The 23,364-nt window shown below is 38.9% G+C and overlaps 1 protein-coding gene across 1 annotated transcript in view; it reads right to left on the bottom strand.

The window, feature by feature from the left end:
• Positions 1–2,850: 2,850 nt before the first annotated feature.
• pik3cb (phosphatidylinositol-4,5-bisphosphate 3-kinase, catalytic subunit beta) overlaps positions 2,851–23,364 on the bottom strand; it is a 33,231-nt gene continuing 12,717 nt past the window's right edge. The window contains exons 2-23 of the mRNA XM_085916485.1: positions 17,700–17,895; positions 16,312–16,540; positions 13,842–14,062; positions 12,343–12,522; positions 11,591–11,758; positions 10,460–10,549; positions 9,989–10,243; positions 9,825–9,921; positions 9,594–9,724; positions 8,818–8,868; positions 8,042–8,230; positions 7,687–7,808; positions 7,367–7,510; positions 7,063–7,162; positions 6,391–6,572; positions 6,176–6,285; positions 5,992–6,070; positions 5,554–5,721; positions 5,336–5,459; positions 5,073–5,218; positions 4,376–4,508; positions 2,851–3,865 (exon numbers count right to left, since the gene is read on the bottom strand). Of these exons, the coding sequence (XP_085772611.1) occupies positions 3,728–3,865; positions 4,376–4,508; positions 5,073–5,218; positions 5,336–5,459; positions 5,554–5,721; positions 5,992–6,070; positions 6,176–6,285; positions 6,391–6,572; positions 7,063–7,162; positions 7,367–7,510; positions 7,687–7,808; positions 8,042–8,230; positions 8,818–8,868; positions 9,594–9,724; positions 9,825–9,921; positions 9,989–10,243; positions 10,460–10,549; positions 11,591–11,758; positions 12,343–12,522; positions 13,842–14,062; positions 16,312–16,540; positions 17,700–17,858 (3,216 nt within the window). The 5' untranslated portion in view covers positions 17,859–17,895 and the 3' untranslated portion in view covers positions 2,851–3,727. The remainder of the gene's footprint in view (positions 3,866–4,375; positions 4,509–5,072; positions 5,219–5,335; positions 5,460–5,553; positions 5,722–5,991; positions 6,071–6,175; positions 6,286–6,390; positions 6,573–7,062; positions 7,163–7,366; positions 7,511–7,686; positions 7,809–8,041; positions 8,231–8,817; positions 8,869–9,593; positions 9,725–9,824; positions 9,922–9,988; positions 10,244–10,459; positions 10,550–11,590; positions 11,759–12,342; positions 12,523–13,841; positions 14,063–16,311; positions 16,541–17,699; positions 17,896–23,364) is intronic.

Raw genomic sequence — 23,364 nt, 5'->3', positions numbered from 1 at the left:
GTCCAATGAATGAGCATTATGAGCAGACAGCTCAAGATGTTCTGCCATATTTTAATTTGCATTGCAAGTTGCTCCGTTTTATGATGCTTGTGCCATACTGAAGTCCATATTGTGTTTACTTGGCTGCATCATGGGGAAAATGAGTGCATCATGAGTGAACATGTGTTGTTTTCCCATGATGTCATGATAGCCACAACATATTTTACACTCCATGAAAGTAAATTGTACAAATATAGCCACACGCTTGGTGAGTAAGTGCCAATGTCTGGTCAACAATCTTCCCTGCTGTCTGCCAGCCTGAGGTCCACTTAACACTCCTCTCTCACATCAACCTCCTTTCACTGCTTGCATGCACCCACTTTCAGTGGCATCACACTGAGATGCTAAAAATCTCCAGGTTATGTCGCTAAAGGCTCTCAAGCACAGCGGGGAAGGCTCGCACTTCCAATTTTGTTACCAAGGAGTAGGAAATCTCCAGACTGTGTGAGATGATCACTCGACTTTGAAAGATGGCTGCAGTGAAGGAAGGAATAACAGAATTTGAGGTTCAGAAAGTAAAAAAAAAAAAGTTTGGCTTTAGCCACAGGTTACTCAACCAGCAGGAAGTTTATTTGCCTGTTGGTTTTTACTCCCAAGACCTGGATTTCCCATCTCTGTTGATGACCAAGGGCTCCAGACTTCAGTTAAACCTGGGCAGTTTTCTGAAGCTGAGCATGAATGGCGGCCAGATACTACATTACAGCCCAGACAAACTTTCTTCTTGGCATAAGGCCCCCAGGTCCTGTTTTTTATTGGGTTATCTTACATTAACCGCACATTTGAGATCCTCAGTGTGTCAATGAAATTGAGGTCAGGAGAATGTGACACTCCAGAACCTTCACTTTTTTTTTCTGTTTTTGCCACTGAAGAGTTGATCCGGTCTTGCTGTACACGGTGGATCATTGTCATGTTTGTCAAGTCTAAGCGTGTCTCTTACTGTCTTCCAAGTTTTTCCAAGAACATTTTACGGTCTAATCAGTTACCCCATTTCTTTTTTTTAAAGACCATTTGAGCTGACGTTGCTTTTGGTTCATCATCATCATTACAGTTTGGCTGAAATCTTTGCTGGTCTACCCAACCATGGCTTACAATCAACAGAACTACAAGATAAAAAATATTCAGAATATATAACTGTTTAACCAAACTCTGTTGGTTTACTGAAAAGAGAGAGAAGAGGAAGAACTTTTTATTTTTCCCGTTTGTAACGTCATCCAACGCTTGCTCCAATTTATGCGAGGTGTCATATGCGTATCAGTCCATGAAATAGGCTCCATTCAATATTCTTCACTCAACACCATCCTGTCTTTTAATAACATCACATCTTCCTCACATCATTAGACTGGGAGAGTTTACATCCCAGTCCACAGGTGGGTGGAATTTTCTGAACAAGTGAGTCACCATGTGGGCAACGCCGAAGCTTTAAAAGGCACATCTGATTGTCAGGATTATCTAACCAGAAATCCTCTTGGTAATGTGTGTTATTATAACAATATTTCCTGACACCACTTCCTTTCATTATTGGGTGGCAAGAATACAATATTATTACTGGTAAAAGGTTACTTTACAGGTACATATTCCAAGAGTTTCAATTTATTTGATAAATGCAGCATGCTAAAAGAGCAACAAAACGTGTAATACATATTAAAGCAGAATTTTGTTGTTTTCAAATTGCATTTGATTCTGCTGATCAATGTAAATCTCCCAGTCATAGGAATCATGTATTGATTCATGATTCATGTATACTGAACCCAATTAACACTTAAGCTATCGATATGTTTGTGTTCATCCACCGGGTTATATTACATAAATTGATGACCAGCACCAGCAGGTAACAGCCACAGAGCAAACATTGAGTTCTCAATCCAAGTGAGTCAATTAATAGGCATTGCATGGCAACATTTTACAGATAATGAAAAGAACAAAACTGAGAGGACAAATAATAACAATGAATACTTAAACTACTGCTAATGACAAGGCTCAGAAATGGAGCTCTACCCAGCTGATTATTAGAGAAATAAATTGTGTTTTTTCTAGTTAGGTGGTGGATTTGTCTCTCTGCTGAACTGTGTTATAGAACATGGTTGGCTGGTGATAATAAATACGTAATGATGATGACCTTATTAATAATTCAATTATGTAGTGCCTTTCAAGGGACACAATAACACCACTGTCTGTTGACACGAGGAATAAGAGTCTAAAATAAAATACGTTGCATACCCTACTAGTGCATTTCAAACACACTACTTTCACAGGACATTACATCTACATGAATACAAAAACGGAAGTGTTTCATCCATGCATTTTCTGTACCGCTTTGTCTGCACGGGGGTCGTGGGCGTACTGGAACCTAACCCAGCAGTTATTGGGCAGTTGGCGGGGGGGCACCCTGAACTGGTTGCCAGCCAATCGTAGGGCACACAGAGACAAACATCCATTTGCACTTGCACTGACACCTACTGGCAAATTTAGAGTGCTACCACGCATGTTTGTTAGATGTGGGAGGAATTCTTAGTTAAACCCACGCAGGCACGGGGTGAACATGCAAACTCCACACAGACACAAGAACATATGCATTATTTTTGAATGGACAGGTATCTTTATTGAGGCACATTTGTTCTTGCTTTGATCGATAACCTACACTAGACTATAATATTTAGTGCTTCAAGACATGACCAAAATATTTTTGGAAATGTCATCTTATATGTTTGATTGTTTAATGCCATACTTTGAGCTTTAAGAACAGGGCACGAATTCTGCAAAACTGAACACACCTACGTCCCCACGTAACCAACAACAGACCACAGGAGGAAATGCAGCACAGGGGAAAATAACCTTTAATTAATAAAACTTATTAATAGAACCCTATGAATAACAGCAAACAACAATAAAATTCTGTACATTTGACAATATCCAGTGTCTAACTAAGACTGTCAATGGCTAGTGGTGCAAACTACAGTTGCTACACACCAAAAAAAAAAAAACGATAGGCCAAGACCGTAGGAATTTTATACATGTAGATATGGTTTATATACTCATTGATGGATATTGCACAAAATACAGAGACAGATCCTTGGGGGGTGCACCATGTCAAAATAATCGCCCAATATAAAAATTGCTCCTGGGAAAAAGTGGCACATTCATGAATAAAGTCGGCAACAAAAACATTTGGTTTTTGTTATTTCTCAGCAAGTCCAATTGTCGTTGGTTGGTGGGTTATTATCATGTATTTTTTTAAACAAAATAGATTGCATTCGTAGGAATTATTGTTTTGGACTTGATTGGATTTTGGGGGAAAAAAAAGCCATCTCACATTTCTTTCAAAAATGTTCCAGTGTTTAAAGGTCCAATTTGATTCAAGTCAACCATTGTAAAACAAGGACAAAAGGCTCACTCCCATCAAAGTGTCATGAGGAGAAGAGCAATAAAGACATCTCAAATAAAAAAATACAATCCGCCTACAGAAATGGGGTACACTTATAGCCCCACTGTCAAGCTGTACTTCCTGTTGGTGTCGATGGTCCTTTAAAGTATAGAGGAATGTTTGAAGGAGCTTGGGGCTGTGGTGAGTCCATGTACCCATTCACTTCTACAGTTCATGTGGCAAAGACATCACACCTAATGCCAAAGAGCGACACCGGATCAGCCTGTGATGTGGATGCATCCTTGCCTTCAACGTGTCTCTGGTGCTCTAGGAGCGGTTGTCTTTGGCAACATTGTGGGCCATCCAGTTGACTTTGGTTGTCCAGCTCTCTCTCAGAGCCTCATCAAATTTCTGCCGGAACTGTTTGAGCGCCTCTTCGTCTGTTTTGCCCAAAGCCAAGGAATCCTGTAGGGCGGCGACCATGGAAGGTAAAGATATTAATTATTATTATTTTTTTTTAAGATTTATATCGTGCTTGTATAGTGCATAAGAGTGAAAGAAATGGAAAAAAAAGAGGATAAACTGGATTAGTGGCATTGTGATTTTTTTTTTTTTTTTTTAAATACACATTTCACAACTGGATCTTATCTGTGCTCAATTTCAAATCAATACCGTGTGGCAGAAGTGAGTGCCGCCAGAGCCATATCTGAAGTACAACACTGCCCCCTGCAGAGTTATTAGTGTATATCATACATGTTGCTTATTACAGTAGACAAAAAATGATCAAACCCAGTTTTGAGGAGTTGAATGTGGTTTGCCTATCATTATATCAGATTTGGTAATTAGCTTTCAGCCCAAGATAAATTCTAATTACTCTCCTGTCACTCCAGTGCGACTGATACTTGATTCAATTTAATTAGGCATTATTCAGCAAGAAATAGTGTTGAAAGGCATGCATGCAAATATCTTAATCACCTTCAGGTATTGGATATCTTTGACCGAAGTGAGCTCGGGCAGGCCAGCGGTAAGCATGAGGGCAAACAGGGTGATGAAGAGATTCCCATTCTTCCTCAAGATGAGATAAGCCTCCTCACAGTACTGACGGAAACTGCCAACACAGTCACACACAATGGAACCTCATTCACAACCGCAATTAACATTGATATTAAAATGCTTATGTTGAATATGGGCGAAACAAGCACATGGAATTTTAAATTTCGTTGTACACGTGACAATGACAATAAAGATCTATTCTATTCTATTCTATTCTATTCTATTCTATGAGCTAATGTTGCCAGTATGAGGAAATAACCTAATGTTCAGCTTCATTCCTGAAATAAAAAAAAATACAGATTACAATATTATTAGTATATATTAAAAAGATATATACTAAACTATCTTAAACCGAGTATGTGATCTTGTAGGTAAAATATAACTAATATATACGTGCCGCAAAACCGCATGGTCTCGTCTGCCACCTACTGGTGGCTACGTATATATTACAGTAATAGACAGAAGTGATCCAGCCGGTAGATGCCATTCCTTTTTTTTTTTTAAATTGTAGATGTAATTCAAGATACAGACAAACCATCCTTTAAATATGATGACCAAATTCGTTTCCAACAGCTCATTGAGACTTATGACTTGATAAAGCAGACTAAGTAGAACAGACCTGCCAAATTTTTCAGTGTACCCAGTTTTGCCCTGTTGTATGACGTGGATAAAGTCATGTGTGAGGATGAATGGCACACGTTCCCTCTTGATGCCAAACTTTGACTTGAAGTTGCCCAGTATGTGACCAAAGTCTATGTGGAAGAGCTGGTGGGCAGAAAAAAAATGGCAGTGAGCTCCAGCTTTAAATCAGTATTCATTTCTTTTTATTTACTGGTTATTGTGGATACTGCACACTAAATTACAATAAAATAATTTCCCAACCTGCCCAGTGCTGCGGACCATGATGTTGTCACTGTGGCGGTCCCCAATGCCGAGGACATATGTGGCTACACAGTAGCCTGCACATGACAAGGTGAACTCCTCAATGGCCCGATCAAGAGCATCTCTGTTTAAATACAAAAATGGATATTTCTAAAAAAAAAAAAAAAAAAAGCACAAGCTATACAAAAGCAATTACTCATACTGTGGTATCTTCATACCCAGAGTTGCGTTCCTTGAGCCAGTTAAGCAGAGCATCCTTATTGAATGCGGCAGTGGCTGCCACATTGGAGCTGGTCAACTGGATATTGGCAATTGTGTCAGCTGATGACACAACTTCAATCAATCCTGCCCGGTCACCCGTCGCTAGACAACCATATGGTACTACCCTGCATGACATACGATGAGAGAATCAGGTTTTAGGATGTAAACACACAAGAACTACCCCAGGGCAGTCACTATCGACTATTTGATCGAATAATCGGATACACAGTTATTTGAACCTACTCATTTATTGTTTGACCCAGTTGTTTTTGTTAATTGATATTATTTAGTGATTAAAAACCAGGGCTTTTCCAGATACTCAGCCACATGCACAAGGTAGTTAAGTGCCTCCCATTTCCTACAAAGAGCAACAAAAAATAAGCAGATGCACTCACCTGAGATCGAGATTAGCCTCCTTCCATAGCAAATCCATTAACCGCAAAATCTGCAGCGTCAACATATCTTGTCTTAGGTCTGGGGAGGAAAAGTGAAATAGGAAAAAAAAAAAGACAGGAAATTTAAAGTCTGACAACTGTACAGTAACTAAAAATGCTGCCAGCTCCTCTTGTCTTTTCTTACCATCTCCATTCTTAAAGATGATTCCTAAGGAGTCTCCTGCCAGCAGTTTGTTGTTGTAAACAATCCAGAGCGGCTTCATCTTGGAGTCCATGTATCGACACTTTTGCACACTGCCATATAAAGAATGAGCATGTTTAAAAAATAAATAAATAAATAAATAAAACATCCCCTTTTAACATATTGCCCCACACGCGGGTTGTCGACTGTTGTCTCACTTCATGCCTGACAGCAGGATGTTGGGATTTAGGGGAGAGTGCAGGTCCGACAGAGTTTCTGAGTAGCCACTCTGCTTCAGGCAAGTCATCATGGCCTCCTTGGTCAATTTACTCCGAGCATTCTTCATGGTTCCCAGCTTTATTAGCTCATTCACTGACTTTAGCTTACTCAGGGCTTCCACCTAGTTGGAAAATATCCAGAATGAATCAAGGTAAATTATGATTTTGTTATCATACTTTTACATTTTTACCAGTCAGCATGCAAGTCATATTTTAAACAGTAGATCATCGATTCCCACTGCTGTGCATGTTTGCCTTAAAAACACAGTGTCAGCAATATGTCAACGCAGTATGTGTAGTGTACTTTTCAAAACAGGAAGTGGCTAATGCACAACAGGGTTGAAGAGGAAGTAGAATGTCCTAGGGACCTTCTGTCAGAGCAGCAGAAAGGGTAAAGGTTAAGGGTCAAGGCGGTGATGCTATTGTCACTGTAAAAATACTATAAATCCAATGTGATGGAGATGAAAACCGATTTGTTTTATTCTGTTCTAATTTATATAATAATAATAATAAAAATAATAACAATAATAAAAATACTAAAAATCCCGTTTGAATTTTAAGACGATGATTCCATTGATTTGGTGTGAGTTAAAATATGTAAAAAAAATATACCTGTTTCTTTAGAACCTCAATATGAGGGATACTGCCTCTACAGTAGGCTTCGAGCATGAGGGCAAACTGAACTGAAACAGCAGGCATGTGGATTTCTGACCTATGGGTGGCAGCACACACAAAGACTGATCAGCAAGTGGAAAACTGTGTTGCTACCCAGCTTTCAATTTCATGTTTTTTAAGAAAATAAATGACAACAAATACCATCTCTCTTTAAACTGCAAACAAACAAACAAACAAACAAACAAACAAACAAACAAACAAACAAACAAACAAACAAACAAACAAACAAACAAACAAACACCTTAAGTGCCAGAAGAGGAAGTGCCCTATCTTGCGATTTCCTTGGGCTCGCTCCAGCAGGAAGTGGGTAAGGGCGCAGTCATAATAGGGCTCATAACGCAACACCTGAACCAACTGAAGCAAGTACTGTGACAGCTCCTCGTTACTTAAGAAGAACAAGAGAGAATCGAGAGCCGACGTTAGGTCAGATTCTTTACACTCCTGAAGATTGACAATTTGAGAGGAAGCATGCAAACATGATGATCGTGGAAATGATGGAAATTACACAAGAGGATGAGACGAAGATACAAGGATGAGATTTGGGACAGTATTTATGCTTACCTCATATCATACAAGCAGCGTACAGCATACTCTCGGACATATTGATCTGGATAGTTAAAATCCAGAAGCTCCAGAGCGTCTCTTGGACACAGTTTGGGCCAAATCTGAAGCAGTGCTTGCAGCTGTCACCCACACACACACACACACACACACACACACAGAAAATCTAAATTATTCGGGACATTTTAAATACATATAGGCTGGGGGCATGTAATGTTGTTATGAATACATTTTACTTCCAGTTAGAAATGAAAATGATCAGAATTATTAACTTTTCATGACAAAAATGTAACCGAATAGGGCTACATTTAAACATAAAATAAATCATTTTGTAGGATTTCTTGTTTTTGCAAACCTGGGCCATGTCCTCATGTTTGCTCCACTTGACGGAGAGCAGCAGCTTGGGCAGCGACTGAGGGAAATTTTCTCGGCAGTCGTAGCGTAGTGTCCAGATCAAGTCCTTCTCATTCTCACATAGCTGAGAGAGTGGATCCCGCTCCATGATCTCCTTCAGCTCAATGTGGAACTTCTTACCGCCACGACCCTGAGGAAAGTGAGGTAACGTAAGAGAGAGACAAGGATAGTAAAAGGGGGGGTTTGAAAAGTGATTGTAGTTACTATAAATATACACTAGAAGGCAGGCTTGTATCAATATTGCTTATTTTTCCAAGCTTCCATAAATGTAATCAACCTAAAATAAATACGCAAAGTAAACAAAACAAAACATTAATTTCATATTTTACAATAAAGGTATTAAATGTATTCCAACTATCAACACTTGCAGAGCTTTGCAGATCACACACGACCTCACAGATTGTGCATTGCAAAAGAAAGGCAGATCTGATGTTGGGTTCAGGCATGCCAAAGACAAAATTATGTAATGGGCTGTCGACGCCCAGGGGTTGCTTTCAGGTTGACGGATACGGAAGGCAGGAAAAAGAGCAAGAAATCTGATTGGAGTTTCTTTTCTTCTGTTACACACTGACAGAAAGAAACAATGGGTTCCAAAGGAAGAGTGTTGCTCTAGAGGGAGTGGTCATATTTAATAGCATTATTGCTCATGGTGCCATGGAGTTTTGTTTTTTACTTGACTTTATATGTGCAATTACAACCTACTGTACATTAACTCACCATTGGTGCACAGTCACTTGCTCGAGCAATCTCAGCAGCTTTTTCCAGGATCTGTAAAAAAAAGTATGAATGGACGTTCACCCACATATCAGAGAATTCAGTGTCTTGAAAAAGTGTTCATACCCCTTGAATATTTTCACATATTGTCATCTTACAACCCAAAATTCAAATGTTTTATTCTTAAAATTTACATGATCAACCTACACAAAGTAGTACTTAACGGTCTGCTAAAGACTGTCTGACTTAAGTATCAAAAGTTTCATGATATGAATTTGATAATGTAACATTATTAACATGGTATTGGATGCCATGTCTTAGCTGGTTTACAATAGTGCCATACTTTTCTCATATTGAGACGAGTGGATTGAATAGTGCTCCTTTTGATGATTCAGAGTTGGGATATTTACACTATCTGTTTTATAATTCAACTATGCTTTAAGATTTATCAATCCATCCATCCATTTTCTGAACCGCTTTTCCTCACAAGGGTCGCGGGCATGCCGGAGACTATCCCTGCTGACTTCAAGCAGTCGGCCCTAAACTGCTTGCCAGGCGAAAAAGTTTTTTGCGATGTGCGAGGAAATCGGACTATTTAAGATTTATATCACATACAATCTTGAGGACTAATTTGACTACGTGATGCTTTGCGCATAAAATCTCAACAAAATACATTTGTGATTCTAAGGTCACAAGTTGTGAAGTTCAATGGGTATCGATACCTTTTCAAGTCACTGCAGGTACTGTACCAAATGATCAATTGCTTACTGTGGTCTGACCTTGTCAAAGGGAGGGAAAATGATGGGGTGCGGCGAGTATTCGAGGAAATTGATGTGCAGAGCTGTGGCGTTTTCTGTGAATGGATTGGTCTGAATAGTTCCAATGGGATTCAACATCTCTTCAAGTTCATCTGTCCAAAGCAAAATTCATATCTTGGTTAATTCCTGAACACGCTTAAGCAGCTTTTTACTGAAGTCAAATAATTAGAAGTGAATGGTTGAGTTTAATACCAGGAAACGAAGACCAGCAGTGAAGGATGATATCTCCCATCTTTAGCTGACCTTTGTAGTCAAACACCATTGTGTTCACCCAGGCTATGGGGTAGTGCTACAAAACAAAGACAGAAGTTAGGAGTCAAAAAGCGGGAAAGTTAGTGACCCTGCCGGCTTCTTACCACTTTCCCTGCTTTCCGAATGGTCTGGTATTTATTTAGATGAGCATTTTTGGTAGACTTTTGCTTCTTGACCTTATCCATGACGGCATAGATGGCAAAGCACAGGCGCGTCATCCGCGGCAGGTCACAAACCGAGATGTCAAACTCTAATGTGCTGTCTTTCCACGTGTGCTCTGAACGGCCGTTGCTCTCGCTGCTCACAGCTGGTTTGCATAAAAGCTCTGTTCCGTGAAAAAGCCCGGCCCTGACCTGGACCTGTGTAGACCATTACAAAAGAAATATGCTCTGGTTTAAATTTGGTGGCGCTAGTTACAATAAATATAAATAATACATTTTGGAGATGGTTATTATTAAGTAAGGGAGTTTCCAATCAAACTACCTTATTTTGTTTTTTTTTGTTTTTTTTACTGTTACTGATTTTTTTTATGTTAATAGTAATGCAATACTGTAATGGATGTGTACAAGGTTTACCTTAGCAGTCTCCTCCGCATTCACCTTGCAGCCTTTCAATAGAACTATTTTAAATGGGCTTGGCACGTCCCACACACAAGTCTGTGCTTGCTGTAGGATGAGAAAAAAAAATACAATGAATGCAGTAGCAGCAGCAGCACCACAATAAACTGCCATACATATATGCATGTGGTGGGCTGTATGTTGCAAGGCGCACGCTATTACTACAACCACAATAATAAAAGGTGTGTCTGTGTGTGTGAGCGTATGTCGGCGTGTGTGTGTGTGGGAGAGGTCTTTATTTTCCATTGTTGAATACTTGCCAATTACAATCACTTGCTCTTTACAATAAGCAAACATGAGAGGGTGACAACACCATGTAGAGTTTATAGTAAAAATTAGCGGTATATTTACTTTTATGTATTTATTTTTCAGGGCAGGGAGGCAAATAAAGGCAGGAAACAAAAAACAGATCCTCCTAAAACACAGGAGTTCATGGCGACGCGTTTGCTTGGTAAACCTGTTTTGGGGTATTTTGTTGAAACAATGACTGCACATGACTACATTAACATTGGATTATTTGAACAAAGTATTTAAGTGTGCTGAAGAACATTTACTGTCTACACGTCACATCTAAATTAGCTACAAACAAATCATATTAGGTCTTAGCCCAGTCCCTTTTGATGGCCACTGAAATACAATTGTCCATGCACCCACCCCATATATTAATCAATGTTTATAAAACACTCCAAACCTATTTACGTCAAATATAATAATAACACTATTAATAATTAATAAACATTACACCATTTATCCTGTTATGGATCAAAGGAAAGATGGAACATATCAAAGCTGCCTTGGGATAAGAGAATAAATTGATTACCAATCAATGACAGAGTGAACTCTAATAGAGCCTGAAAGGATGCTATGTGAATCATTACACTATTAAATGTGGCCCCGACAATGATTATCTTTAGAAAAATCTCAATAGTAAATAACTATTAATTTTCTTGAAAAAGCCTTTCCTTTTGTTTTAATTTTCTCACAATTTCAGAGTGTACAAAGAGCTATAATAAAAATGTATTCATTATTGTGGTTGCACTGCATCACACTGTTTTTCCAGCTTCAGAGTGAAGCACATGAGTGACTCACCACGGGAACCCTTCTTTTTGGAGGTAGGGGCAGAGGTGGGTTGGAGGACTTGCGACTGACCACTGCTCCAATGGCAGTTATTTCCTTTTCAAACATGGCCTTGACTGTACTGGAGGAAACCAGGGTAAGGTGTGGAGACTCCCTTGCCTGCATGCATGTGCGTATATACTACACACAGGAAAGGATACACTAGATTGAATGACCATTGACAATGGAATAAACATTTATCTGATACATATTGAAAATGCCCTGCTTGGATATAATAAGCAGTACAGCTTTTTTATTAATTTTATTCTGACAGCAATATCATTGTATATGCCCCACATTTTGGTATCAGTACCGGTACTAAATGTATTTTGATACTTTTTCCAAATAAGAAGAGGACACAAAAATGTCATTAATGACTATTATTTTGTCTTCGAACAGTTGATCAGTAAACACAATGAAATGACACAAAGACAATAATTTCATAGCTACACAATTTTCAAATGAATCAAAAACGATGTAAACAAATAACATTTTCTTAACGCACTCATAACACTTTTAAAAACAGTGAAAGTACTACTCTTTTCTTATCACACTCTTTTTTTTTTTTCAAGTCGAAATCCTGGCATATAGTCCTTTGCGACATTATATTTTTCTCCGTGCACCTGTGTGTGTGTGTGTATCTGCCTCTCTATCAGTCTCATCAATAGAATCTTGATTCAACATTAAATTCTCATCTTAACTTGTAATAAAGCTCACTCACTGACCTTGTATTCACAGAGCGCATGGTCTCCACAGAGGAACTCCATGCAATGGCTGACTCTCAGGACATACTGTCCTCTCCATGCCTCCTCCTCATGCCCATGAGTTGTCAACCACTTCCTTACAGCCAGTTCTATCAGCTCGGCAGCTTTGCAGGATGCCGGCACTTTCAAACAGGCAGAATCCTTCAGGAAAAAGAATAATAAATAGGACTGTAGTTCTAAAATGGACATAAATCCGAAATAAGTATGTACTAGTCTGCATGAAGTGACATGCTAAATGTTTTGTGTTGATGTAAAAATGTAACTATTAAAAACACGGCACAAACACAAGTCACACACATGCGTGTTGAACTCAGACGGACGGGCCAATACGTTCTGAATGAAACAGGGAGGCTTACTGTTGTATTCTAATTATAGCTCAGTACTGACCCGATTCCTGAGATGGAATTATAATTTCCCGGCAATATAATCGAATTGCATCAATAAATTAACAGAAGCGTTTTAGGGAACATTGCGGTGCATACCGCACACATTTTTATGTTTAAACAACATTAGCATAGATATGAAAACATCAATAGAGATCAGAGGGTACATGGGCATGAATGACAAACTTAATGAAATCCCTCAAGGAAGACTCACACCATTGAAGAATGACCACGTTTGCTTTACTACAATAACACACTTCCTGCCCATATTACAGCTTATTGTGTCTGACCTTCTAAATAAAACGTTCTGCCAATTTTAACTTGAGTATAATATGGCCTTTACTTGTGTAAGAGAATACTGTAACGAAAAGTGAAATGCTGAGAGAAATGGGACCATGGACCAAAGGCAGTGCTTCAATCCACTGACCTATCTGTCAAATTCAGTGAGAATGGCATAATTATGATGTTAGTTCTGACTCATTTAGACTTGTCACGTGACGTACATGACTTTTCTGAATTCCAGTCATAAGATGTCACCGAGCTGTTGAGAGTTGCTATTTGGCAAAAATAAAAACAGCCAAATAATCTCCATTTTGCAATATTTGGTGTTTTCTTCCTTTAATCTGACAATAGGTTGAAGAAAGATCCGCTGCTGGCAACAATATGTTGCACTCAGCTGACTGTTTGACACTAGTTGGCATTGTAATAGAATAAACAAACACATGCCAAAAAAAGAAAACGAAAAGCTGCCTGTTTTACCACGTTTTTTTTCCCTCTTTAGAGAGCCACAACATTTTGTAACAAAGTTTACATTTACTGATTTACCAAGCTTGAGGATGCTATTGATCATAGGTATGAATGTGAGAGATCATCAATTATCTCTATGTGAGCCCTATCTATTATGAATGATTATGAGTTTTCTATATCTACCCTGCGATTTACTGGCAATCGGGTCTTGCCCAAAGTCATCATAGAGTGGCTCCGAAACTGGATAAATGGATATTCATTTCAAAAATGAACTAAAACAATGTTGTACACACAAAGTTATGTCAAGGCCGCTAAGCCGTGGAAGTTCACCTGAGATTGGTCAACATGGATGATGACTTTTAAGGTAGCTGAGCGGTCATTGAGTCCATCTTTGCTGATCCAAGGCTCAAGCTGTGGGCAAAAACATGCCTGCATCCATTCTGTCCATGTCATCATCTGGTGACGTTGCATTCTCTCTTCACTGATGCGAGACATTTTACAGCGAAAGTCTTTTACTTCCTGGTCATTCATGCCATCAAGTTCATGAAGGCCTAGTAGAGAAAAAGCAGTTGCAATTTACATACAATAAAATACTTCAAAGCATAAGAGCTAAAGCAGTCAAATAAAATGTCTATCTATTGTTGACACGGTATTTAATTTGGGCACTTTTGGTCCTCCATAACATGTGGAGAGACTTTAAATGAAAACTTAAGAAAGCAACAAAAGCTCTCCACAGACTAGTAATACATAGGTGGCATTCAGAATGTCAACCCCCTGGCTCATTCCTTTCAAGTATTTTTTTTGTTTTTAGTGTTTATTTGAGTGTATTACTATTTTTGTACATGTAGCTTAAACATTCACAATCTCACAAATGAGTAACTTTAGAGCAAACACCTATTTGCCCCAAAATGTACGTACAGTGGAGGAACCAATGTTAGAATTACAACCCGAGTCTCGTATAGAATTAAAACAGGCGCCTCCAAATATTAATGCTGGACCTAAATGTCAAAGGTACTGCTTGAGTGATTAAATCTCATCATCACTCTGCTTTCTGTTGAGCACTTATGACTCAATTGAACTAAAGAGTTTTCAGCACAATAGTCCCCTTGCTAATGAAAACATCATGCTGCTATTTAAAGCCATTTAACATTCGCATGACCCCTAGCTTTGATTGAAAGTCTCTGCTCCACCTCACCTACTTTTCCACTTGACTGACATAGCACAAGTTTATTTGAGTTTTATTTTTTATTTTTAGAAAGATTCCAAGAACTGAACATGTCCAATGACGTCTACTGAGCTGAAAAAAGGAAACTGAAATTTCGGCCCCATACCATACCACCAAATGCTTAACCTTACCCTCCTACCTATCCAAAGTATATTTTCAAAATTCTACTGCAATTTTTTGCTATTTGAGTAATAATATACCTGAAGAAGCGGTATCTTGAGCAGACAACAGCCTTATGTTTTGAATGATTACGTCCCACTTTTAGAAGAACCCATATTTGAAGCCAATATTCATTTTCAGTAAAAAAAAGAAAATATTTTCAGGATGTCAATTTTGTTTCCAACACAAACCCAACACTTTGGTTAAACACCTTAAGGCATAAACAGATTTCTGATTTGATACATCCATTATCGGAACCACTAATCTTCACGAGTGTCGTGGGCGCGCTGGAGCCTAACCCAGTTTACTTCGGGCAGTGGGCAGAGGACACCCTGGACTGATTGCCAGCCAATCGCAGGTCACACAAACAAACAAACATTCACAATCACACCTAAGTGCCCAATTACAATACCTTGTTTGTCTTTATAATGTGGGAGGAAAACGGAGCACCCGGAGGAAACCCACATATTACGGGTTTCTCTCTTACATTACAGACATCTTTAATGTCAAATTCTAAGAAAAAGTGCGGAAACCTCCCAGGCACAGCAACATCTTAGAAAGTTTAATGGAAACTTCAAAAATAGAGACAGCGACCTAATGTTCTCTACAGCATAAGGTTTTCCAAAATTTCAAAATAGTTTAAAGGTTAATGTTTAACTTAGCTATGTGTTGGTTAGTTGAAACAAAAAAATGTAAGGAGTTACCAAGCTAAATGAAAAATTAAGAAATCTTGAGGCTTGCCAAATTCTATGATCTTTTATTGGAAGGCAGATTTGTTTTTTTTTTAAAGGTCGATGCTGATATGCGTGAAATGCCAAATATTGGCCCTGACAATCAGCTGAGCCAATGTTCTAACCTGAAGCCCTTTTATACTGACGTATTGCAGAATTTGTTTTGACACTAGACCAGGGGGTATCAAACTAATTTGTGTCATGGGCCACATTATAGTTACGGTTGCCCTTGGACGCCCGTTACGACTGTGAAACGAAGTAAATATATTCTCGCCTTATCCTATTTTTACCCACAAATATTATATATATATATATATATATATATATATATATATATATATATATATATATATATATATATATATATATATTGTATGTTATGTATAACTGCTATAACTCATATTTTTGCTTTTGATCGAATGCATTTTTGTCAATAAATACTGTATATTAAATATATTGTGCAAATGGAGAAAGCAATTAGGCCACTGATTTGAACAAGCTACAGACAGGACAGCTGGCTGATAAATAAATGTGCGAAATTCTCTCGTGGTGTTGCTGGGGAGGAAGTGCTGAAGGCATGTTGTGATTTGGGAATGATTTCATAGCTCAAACTCCAAAGCAACTTCATTATTTTGAAATTGGACTCTTGTGTGACAGCTTGAATTGTTTATCAAAGATGTCTTACCCTTGCCAATAAGCACACCAATTTTGGAATCCAGCAGCCGTTCAGCTCGACCGCAGTTGCGTGTCACCAATTTGAGAACCGGTAAGAAGGGACGAACGTCACAAAGTCTCCTCGTTTCATCTTCTAGCTCTTCGTGCACGGCCGTCTGGTTGACACACTGGAACATGTGGCTTTCCATCTCGCCCAAGGCAGGAAACAAGGGGAATGTCTGAGCGTGTTTCCATAAGAGCTATAGAAGAGAAGAATTAACTGAGAAAAATTGATGACAAAAGAACTTTTGAATTAGTAGCTTGTCTAGGTGGAGTCTTATGCAATGGCCAAAAGTATGTAAATGTATGTTTTCTCAAGTATCTCAATCATAACAGAACTCTTTATGAAATACAGTATTATCAAAAATCACTTCTGTACTGTATGTGTTTCCCAACAACATCATAGTAACTTTTCCCATGAGTTGATTGAATGAGAGTTGTATTCCAATATGTTTACAAAAATGAAATTAACAATTTCCTAAAAAAAAAAAAACACGAAGTTTGCATTTAACTTTTTCTACATGCCCTTAATCTGTCCAGCAAAAGTGCTATCCCAATAATTTCTCAAGGCAATGGGTTAACACTTAATATCATAAAGCGTTTTCAACTACATCTCTTGACACTTTGATCAATGAATGGGCAACAAGGTAAAAACAAAGTTTCTGGTTTAAGTCATACCCTTACTTAACATCTCACGTGTTCCTTATTCATTTGGTGAAACGGCCAAGAGGGTTCTTACTCTGGCTGGCTTCTCTCCTGTTTGTCATATGATAATGTAATGGTGCTTTGTCTTCTGTTTCGAGACTTCCTTCGGGGATCACTCTCATATGCATGCTCCGCTGACATATTATATATTTATGTATATATAAACTCCAATTGATCACATTTTCACAAATTACTCAACAAATGCTTTTGTCAGAGAAAGTAATTTCACATGTGGTGTACATAAGTGGTTGATCACTTTAGCTTTGCTTAAATTTCTTCATTATAGTATGTTCTATACACCCCCAATAATCTAAACATGGCATTCTGATTAATATTATATTTGTGGAACATGAATTAAGCAACAAAATCCCCATTTTCACCCATCGTGGGAGAACACTCGTCGAATGAACATTTTGAGCCCTGATTGGTCGTTGGGGCGGGGCGGGGCAGGAGAGGTTAGAACTCGAATTTGCAAAATAAATTTGAATTGTCAAAGTAAGGAAAGTTTCTGTAGAACAATGCTTAATGGCAATTTTTGGTGACTTGCCTTTTTACGACTTAACGACACAAATCAGGAAAAAACTAAATTCCACAAATCATTTCCGAGACGGGTTTTAACAATAATTGTGTTAACCACAAACGAGCTCTTCTTACCAGTTTGATATGTTGAAAGGTGGCCTCGCGTGGAACATCCATTTGAATGTAGATACCAGTGGGAAGCAGGAAATCTACCGTGATTTGGTCCGGGGCATGGCCAGCCAAGGGCGAATGGTCTGCCCATATGTCCAGGAGGTCTGTCATGGCTGGAGGCATGGCAAGAGGTAGCACAAACCACCTCAACCATAAGGACCTGTAGAACAGTCAAACAAAAATGTGTGCCGATTTGACCGTATGCATGTTCACAACTTATTATGAAGTGTATAACTGGGAGACAAAAGAGGCAAACAAATTCCTGAAACAATCCTTGCACTGCTTCTTGTTTGCTACATACAGATGATTCTGTTTGTAGCCTTCCTTAACAACAAAGTTAGCATAATTCAACAGTTCAGTGTCCACATGGAAGCTGGTGGATTTAACTTGGGCTAAGGCCAGTGCACAGCGGAATGGCCACTAAGCAAACAAAACAGGTCAGCCAGCCCTTCCCACAGTGGACACTTGTCCTCATGCAGAGAACACAAGCAAAGACTACATAACAGACATGTTCAGATTAAAATCGAGGACAAAATATTGAATCAAACTCACAAGTGGATGTGGGAACTCGAATCTAACGGGTTCTACTGAATTGCACAAAGAGGACATCCTACTGCTCTCAATTTGTGCTTCTTCAACCACAGCACTTCCACCTGCTCTTTTCCTCATTAGCTTGTCCTCAGATGTTCCTGCACATTAACTTCTCTACTTCGCCACAGATCCATTTCGGCTCAATCAGCCCGTTGGAAATGACAGGCTTGATTGCCTCTAATGTTCTTTCCCCTCCGAGCTAAGTGCTTGAGCAACCGGCAGATGAGCCGCTGTTATGCCACGTGTCTGAGGATGGTGCAATATCTGCAGAGTGTTTGGAGCCACTTGCCATTATCAACTGTACAAATGGAGATAATGTAAAGTGTGTTGTTCCAAAAGTAGATTGCCGGGAGAACCTCTCTTTAGACGGCCTTTCCTTGACTGCGTAGGATCGTGATGAAAGATAATCGGGTAAATGAAATAGACACACTATGGTATTGTATGAAATGCCCTAAAAATCCCCTCTATGGATTGTGTGCCACACCAGGAAACATAAACAGACAAAAGTGAGTCTTGAACGTTAAGCCGTGCACGATTACCCAGACGACAAGAAACATGAAACCTGGCATGTCTGACTGATTTATTCATAAGACCAAAGGCCACTCGAACAAGACGTGCATGAATATAAAGTCTGAGCTTGTTAATTATAGGCTCTACAAATGACGTTTTCACACCAGACAGCTTGGAGAGTGTCTGCACATGCTGTGATGGCACCACACTGTGCCTCTCTGTCTCTCTCACATACACATGGGTTGATGTATGAGCACATAAGCCACACAAACGCAGGTGAGTGGGGTTATTAAAAACGTGGTAGCAGGAAGCAAGAAGTCTATCGAAATGTCAGGTACGAGAGGATAGCAAGATTCATGCGGCAAGAAATCAGAGGAGCCTGAGGGGCTACGGCCAGCAGACAACCTCCCCTACACACACATTGATAATGGCCTATCTCTGAAAGTGAAGAAATATGAGCCAGTTTATGTTATGTTCTTCTTTTCTCTTTAAAGTGACATAGAATTTGCTTCCTAAACATTCCTTACGGCACTCTAAAATTTCAGCTACAGAAGTTTATTTTATTTGTCATGTTTGTGGAAACAACAGCTGAGATGAACATAATCTGTTCACTACTTAAGATCCAGCAATTGCAAAAGGGTGTACGGATGAATCTCAAGACATACGGTTTGACCTATTTTTCTGAATAGGGCTGTGCAGTTAATCACTTACAATTATGATTAGTACAGTTTGACTTTGTGCAAACTGTCTACTCATGGGTCAAGTCAAAGTTAAAACAACAACTCACAAGCCAAAGATGATGAGAGAAGTTATTTTAAAGCACTTAAAAACTTGTGGTGAGTATTTCCGTAACCACATGCATTGTGGTTCTTTTAACACTCGTGTTACACAGTACCCTGTCACGTGATCTACATTTGTGTGTGCAAATGTTGAAAACAATTAGGCGCCAACGCAGTTTGTGTTGTAAACAGTGATCAAATGCTTTGTGACGTACTTTCTTCCATGATGTGTTACATCTAAGTCCACAACAACGTTGTCACCTCCTGACTACAAACACCGCACTCTCCCGTAAATGACTGATGACAAATATACTGGCAATATTGTGGGTGCTTGTGTCAGCAAAGTGTGACTGTGTGTTCATGTGTGACTGAGTGTAGGTGGAATGTGAAAAACAGAAGGCTGCGCGGAGGTCATGTTGACGACATCTTGGACAAAGTTACCTCCAATGTTGCTCAAAGAAAAAGTGTGACTGATTTACTGGAACAATTACAAGCAACGATAATGTCCCAATACAGGAAACTCACACTATTTATGGATGGTAGAGACATAGGCAAGCCCTGAAAACTAAAAACAAAACAAAAAAGGGAGTAACTGAGACCCCCACCCCACAAGAATGTCTAAAATTGTTTGAGTTGTCAACATATTTTGATGATCCCAAAACAAACATTTCAAACAGATTTTCCAACATTATTCTAAAAAAACAAAAACAAAAAAAGAGCCGGACGTATGACGATACTGGCGTGTATCTGCTTTGTAACTCATAAAAATAGAAATTGTCAGGCAAGAATCTCCATTGCGTTTTAGCTTTTGAAAAAAAAAAACAAAAAAAAAAAACATGCACATCCAGCAAAGACTGTCGCAAACTTCCCTTAAACACCCATGCTAAAATGAGCTTCTCCCCAAAAAAAGAAAAATCTGATCAGTCAGGATGCATCATTTTGACATACTCCCTTAACACCTATGGTGGTCTTTTGTGGCATCATTGACCTTTATAGAAAGAGCATCGAAGAAAATGTGGGTTCATTGCGTACTTTTTCTGACATGATAACAAGGAAGACAAGGAAGGAAGGAAGGATCAATCCACTTTGGCACTTGTGTGTGTTGTGTGGGTGCATTTTGTGGCTGAATCAACAGTGACAAAACAGCAACAATACCTATATTTAGGATAATAAATGGGTGGGTAGGTGATGACTCTTCAGTAAATATTATGCACTTTTCCATCACACGTTCCAAAACAGCCATGGCCCGCACCGCCCTGGCCTCTCTTGGCCAAGCTTGGCCTCCATTGCTTTTCCATTACAATCAACTGGGGAGGGATCAACTGAATTGTGAAAGCCACTCGAATCAGATGACTGAAGTCACAACCTCGCTCGACTTACCTTATGGAAAAAGGCACTGAGGAACGGTTCCATTGTAACCGCACAGATGAAAAAGTGACCATGCGGTGCCAAACAAGACTGCTTTGGGGGTAGAATGGACAGACAGGAACAATACTTGTGTTTATGGATGTCGAGTATGTATGCACAAAAAAAAAGTTCTGCCTTCTTGCACATCAGTGATTCAAGCAGAAACACTGACTGGTCGTGATTTTTCTCCATGTGTGTATACATAAAAACAGAACACACAATACATACCAACATGCAATGTCAATTTTACAGTGCACTCTGAGTACTGCCACTTAAATTGTCAACAACAAATGATACTTCACAAAGGAATTCAATTAACACACTTCTGTAAGTTTTGTTGCACACTAGAGAAAACGCTGCACACTGAGAATCTGAGCACTGGCTTACAGACATGGAAGAAGAAAATGTAACTGTGCTGTCATTTTCTTCATTGATATGTTTTACTATTTTTTTTTTTTTTTTAAACAGACAGTAAGTTGTAAGATGCAGATAGATTAAAAATCCCAACACTAAGCAATAAGAAAACATCAAACAAAAGCTTACAGCATGTGACAATGTGGATTTGTTTTTCTGTATTAGCATAATGTTGCGCGTGGGCCATTCATATCTGGATCAAACATCGCATTACACCAACGATCTCCGGTGACACAGAGGCACACACCCACACTCAGGAAGGAAGCAGCGACACCAGACAGGAAGTGAGTGACAAATAACAGCCGGTGAAAAAGTCCCAATAAGTCATTCATAAAGTGCTGATGAACGCTGAATCAGAGCCTTGGCTTATGTTTTATTTCAGTTTTTTTCATCACAAATTAAATTTGAACTTGAGTCAAAATCCACTTCATGCCAATCAATCATTTTTGACAAGAGCATATTCTCTCTTTCATTTTGTTTCGTTTCAAAAGAAATGCAGGGCCACTGAATGAAACCAATAAATCTAGACTTGTTTTTAGCAGACTAATATCCTGTGGGGAAGTGATGTTGAACTTGTAAACCACAAAGTGTGGCTTCAGAATAATCATATTCAGGAAAAATGCAATGAGTGGGCAGACCAAATAGAATTTTTTCCTAGTTTATTGTTGATACCGACAGCCAAAATCTTCAGAGGCATCGACGTACTGTTATCTGTGACATTGATGAGAAACTGCCAGACAGATTGTGGCAGTGCAAGTCTGCAATGTGACAATATTGAGTCGGAATGACATTAGATCTAATGGCACTGCTTGTCCTTATACATCAACTGAGTGGAAAATGAATGAAGACAGGGAGACAGGGTAATCATGAATAGAAAGGGAATACTATGGCCACTAAACATTGGTTTTAAGATCATCCCACAACAGAAGAAAAAAATAAATACAAATATATATCCATCCATTTTGTGTACCGCTTGTCAAACCATCAAAAGTAAAGCTGTGTATGAATTGGTGGTAATTTGTTCACTTGTTCAATTGGGAATCGCATATTAAAAATAGGAGAAGAATGAAATGATGTGACATTACTGGAACTACTGTTTTGTTCACACTGTGAACAGCTGTCAGATGCTGTGGCAATGACTGCATGCAGTCAACGAAGCCCAGCGAGACAGTGTATCAATTATTTTTTTTCTTGAGTTACTTCACTCCAGTCACGTCACGCAGGGATCAAAGGGAAGTTTAGATCATTTGTTGGGTGCCGCTGGAGCGAGCGAGAACATAAACGAAAACAAAATGAGCGGAATGATTTAAAATAACCAGTTCAAGATCAATCTACCCTGGGTTGGCCACTGTATGACAAGGGATGAATTATTTTAATCTAAAACTAACACGTACAGTAATTCCGGTTGCTGGCTTCCGGATGAGATATCAATACATAAAACTTTTATTGTTGGAGAGGGAGTCCTGCGATGATCTCTTTGTGGTAATAAAATGACAGGAAACTCGTCAATTATCGTTATTTCGACGTGAATCGCTTACAAATTCTTCACCGGGCAAAGTGTACCAACTTGTGATGTAGTGAGTAGAGTGCTCACCCTGAAGGTGCTTATTTGTTTGTTTGTTTATCTGTCTACAACTAGATTATATTCATTACTATTATTCTACTAACTTTTTTTTTTTTACTGTTTACTAAGGATGGGTGAGTACCGATAACAAGTATCGATGGTGGAAGAGGCTGGGGGTATGTCACACTCTCCTGGCTGTTTTACTACCAGGAACTGGAAAGTAGAAATTAGAAGAACAGATAAATGACCATTAATTTCACAAAAATGTTGGTCTGAAGGTTGTTTCGTACAACCTACAAAATAAGTCTAAAACTAATGACGCTATTATCGTACACCCTGGTGTAATAAGGAGATGGTGAAACTG

The sequence above is a fragment of the Syngnathus leptorhynchus genome, chromosome 7 (assembly GCF_054491065.1).
Source record: "Syngnathus leptorhynchus isolate UIUO chromosome 7, UIUO_Slep, whole genome shotgun sequence".
Classification (NCBI taxonomy): Eukaryota; Metazoa; Chordata; class Actinopteri; order Syngnathiformes; family Syngnathidae; genus Syngnathus; species Syngnathus leptorhynchus.
The sequence above is the reverse complement of the archived record's forward strand: the minus strand, read 5'-3'. Positions and strand labels throughout refer to the sequence as shown.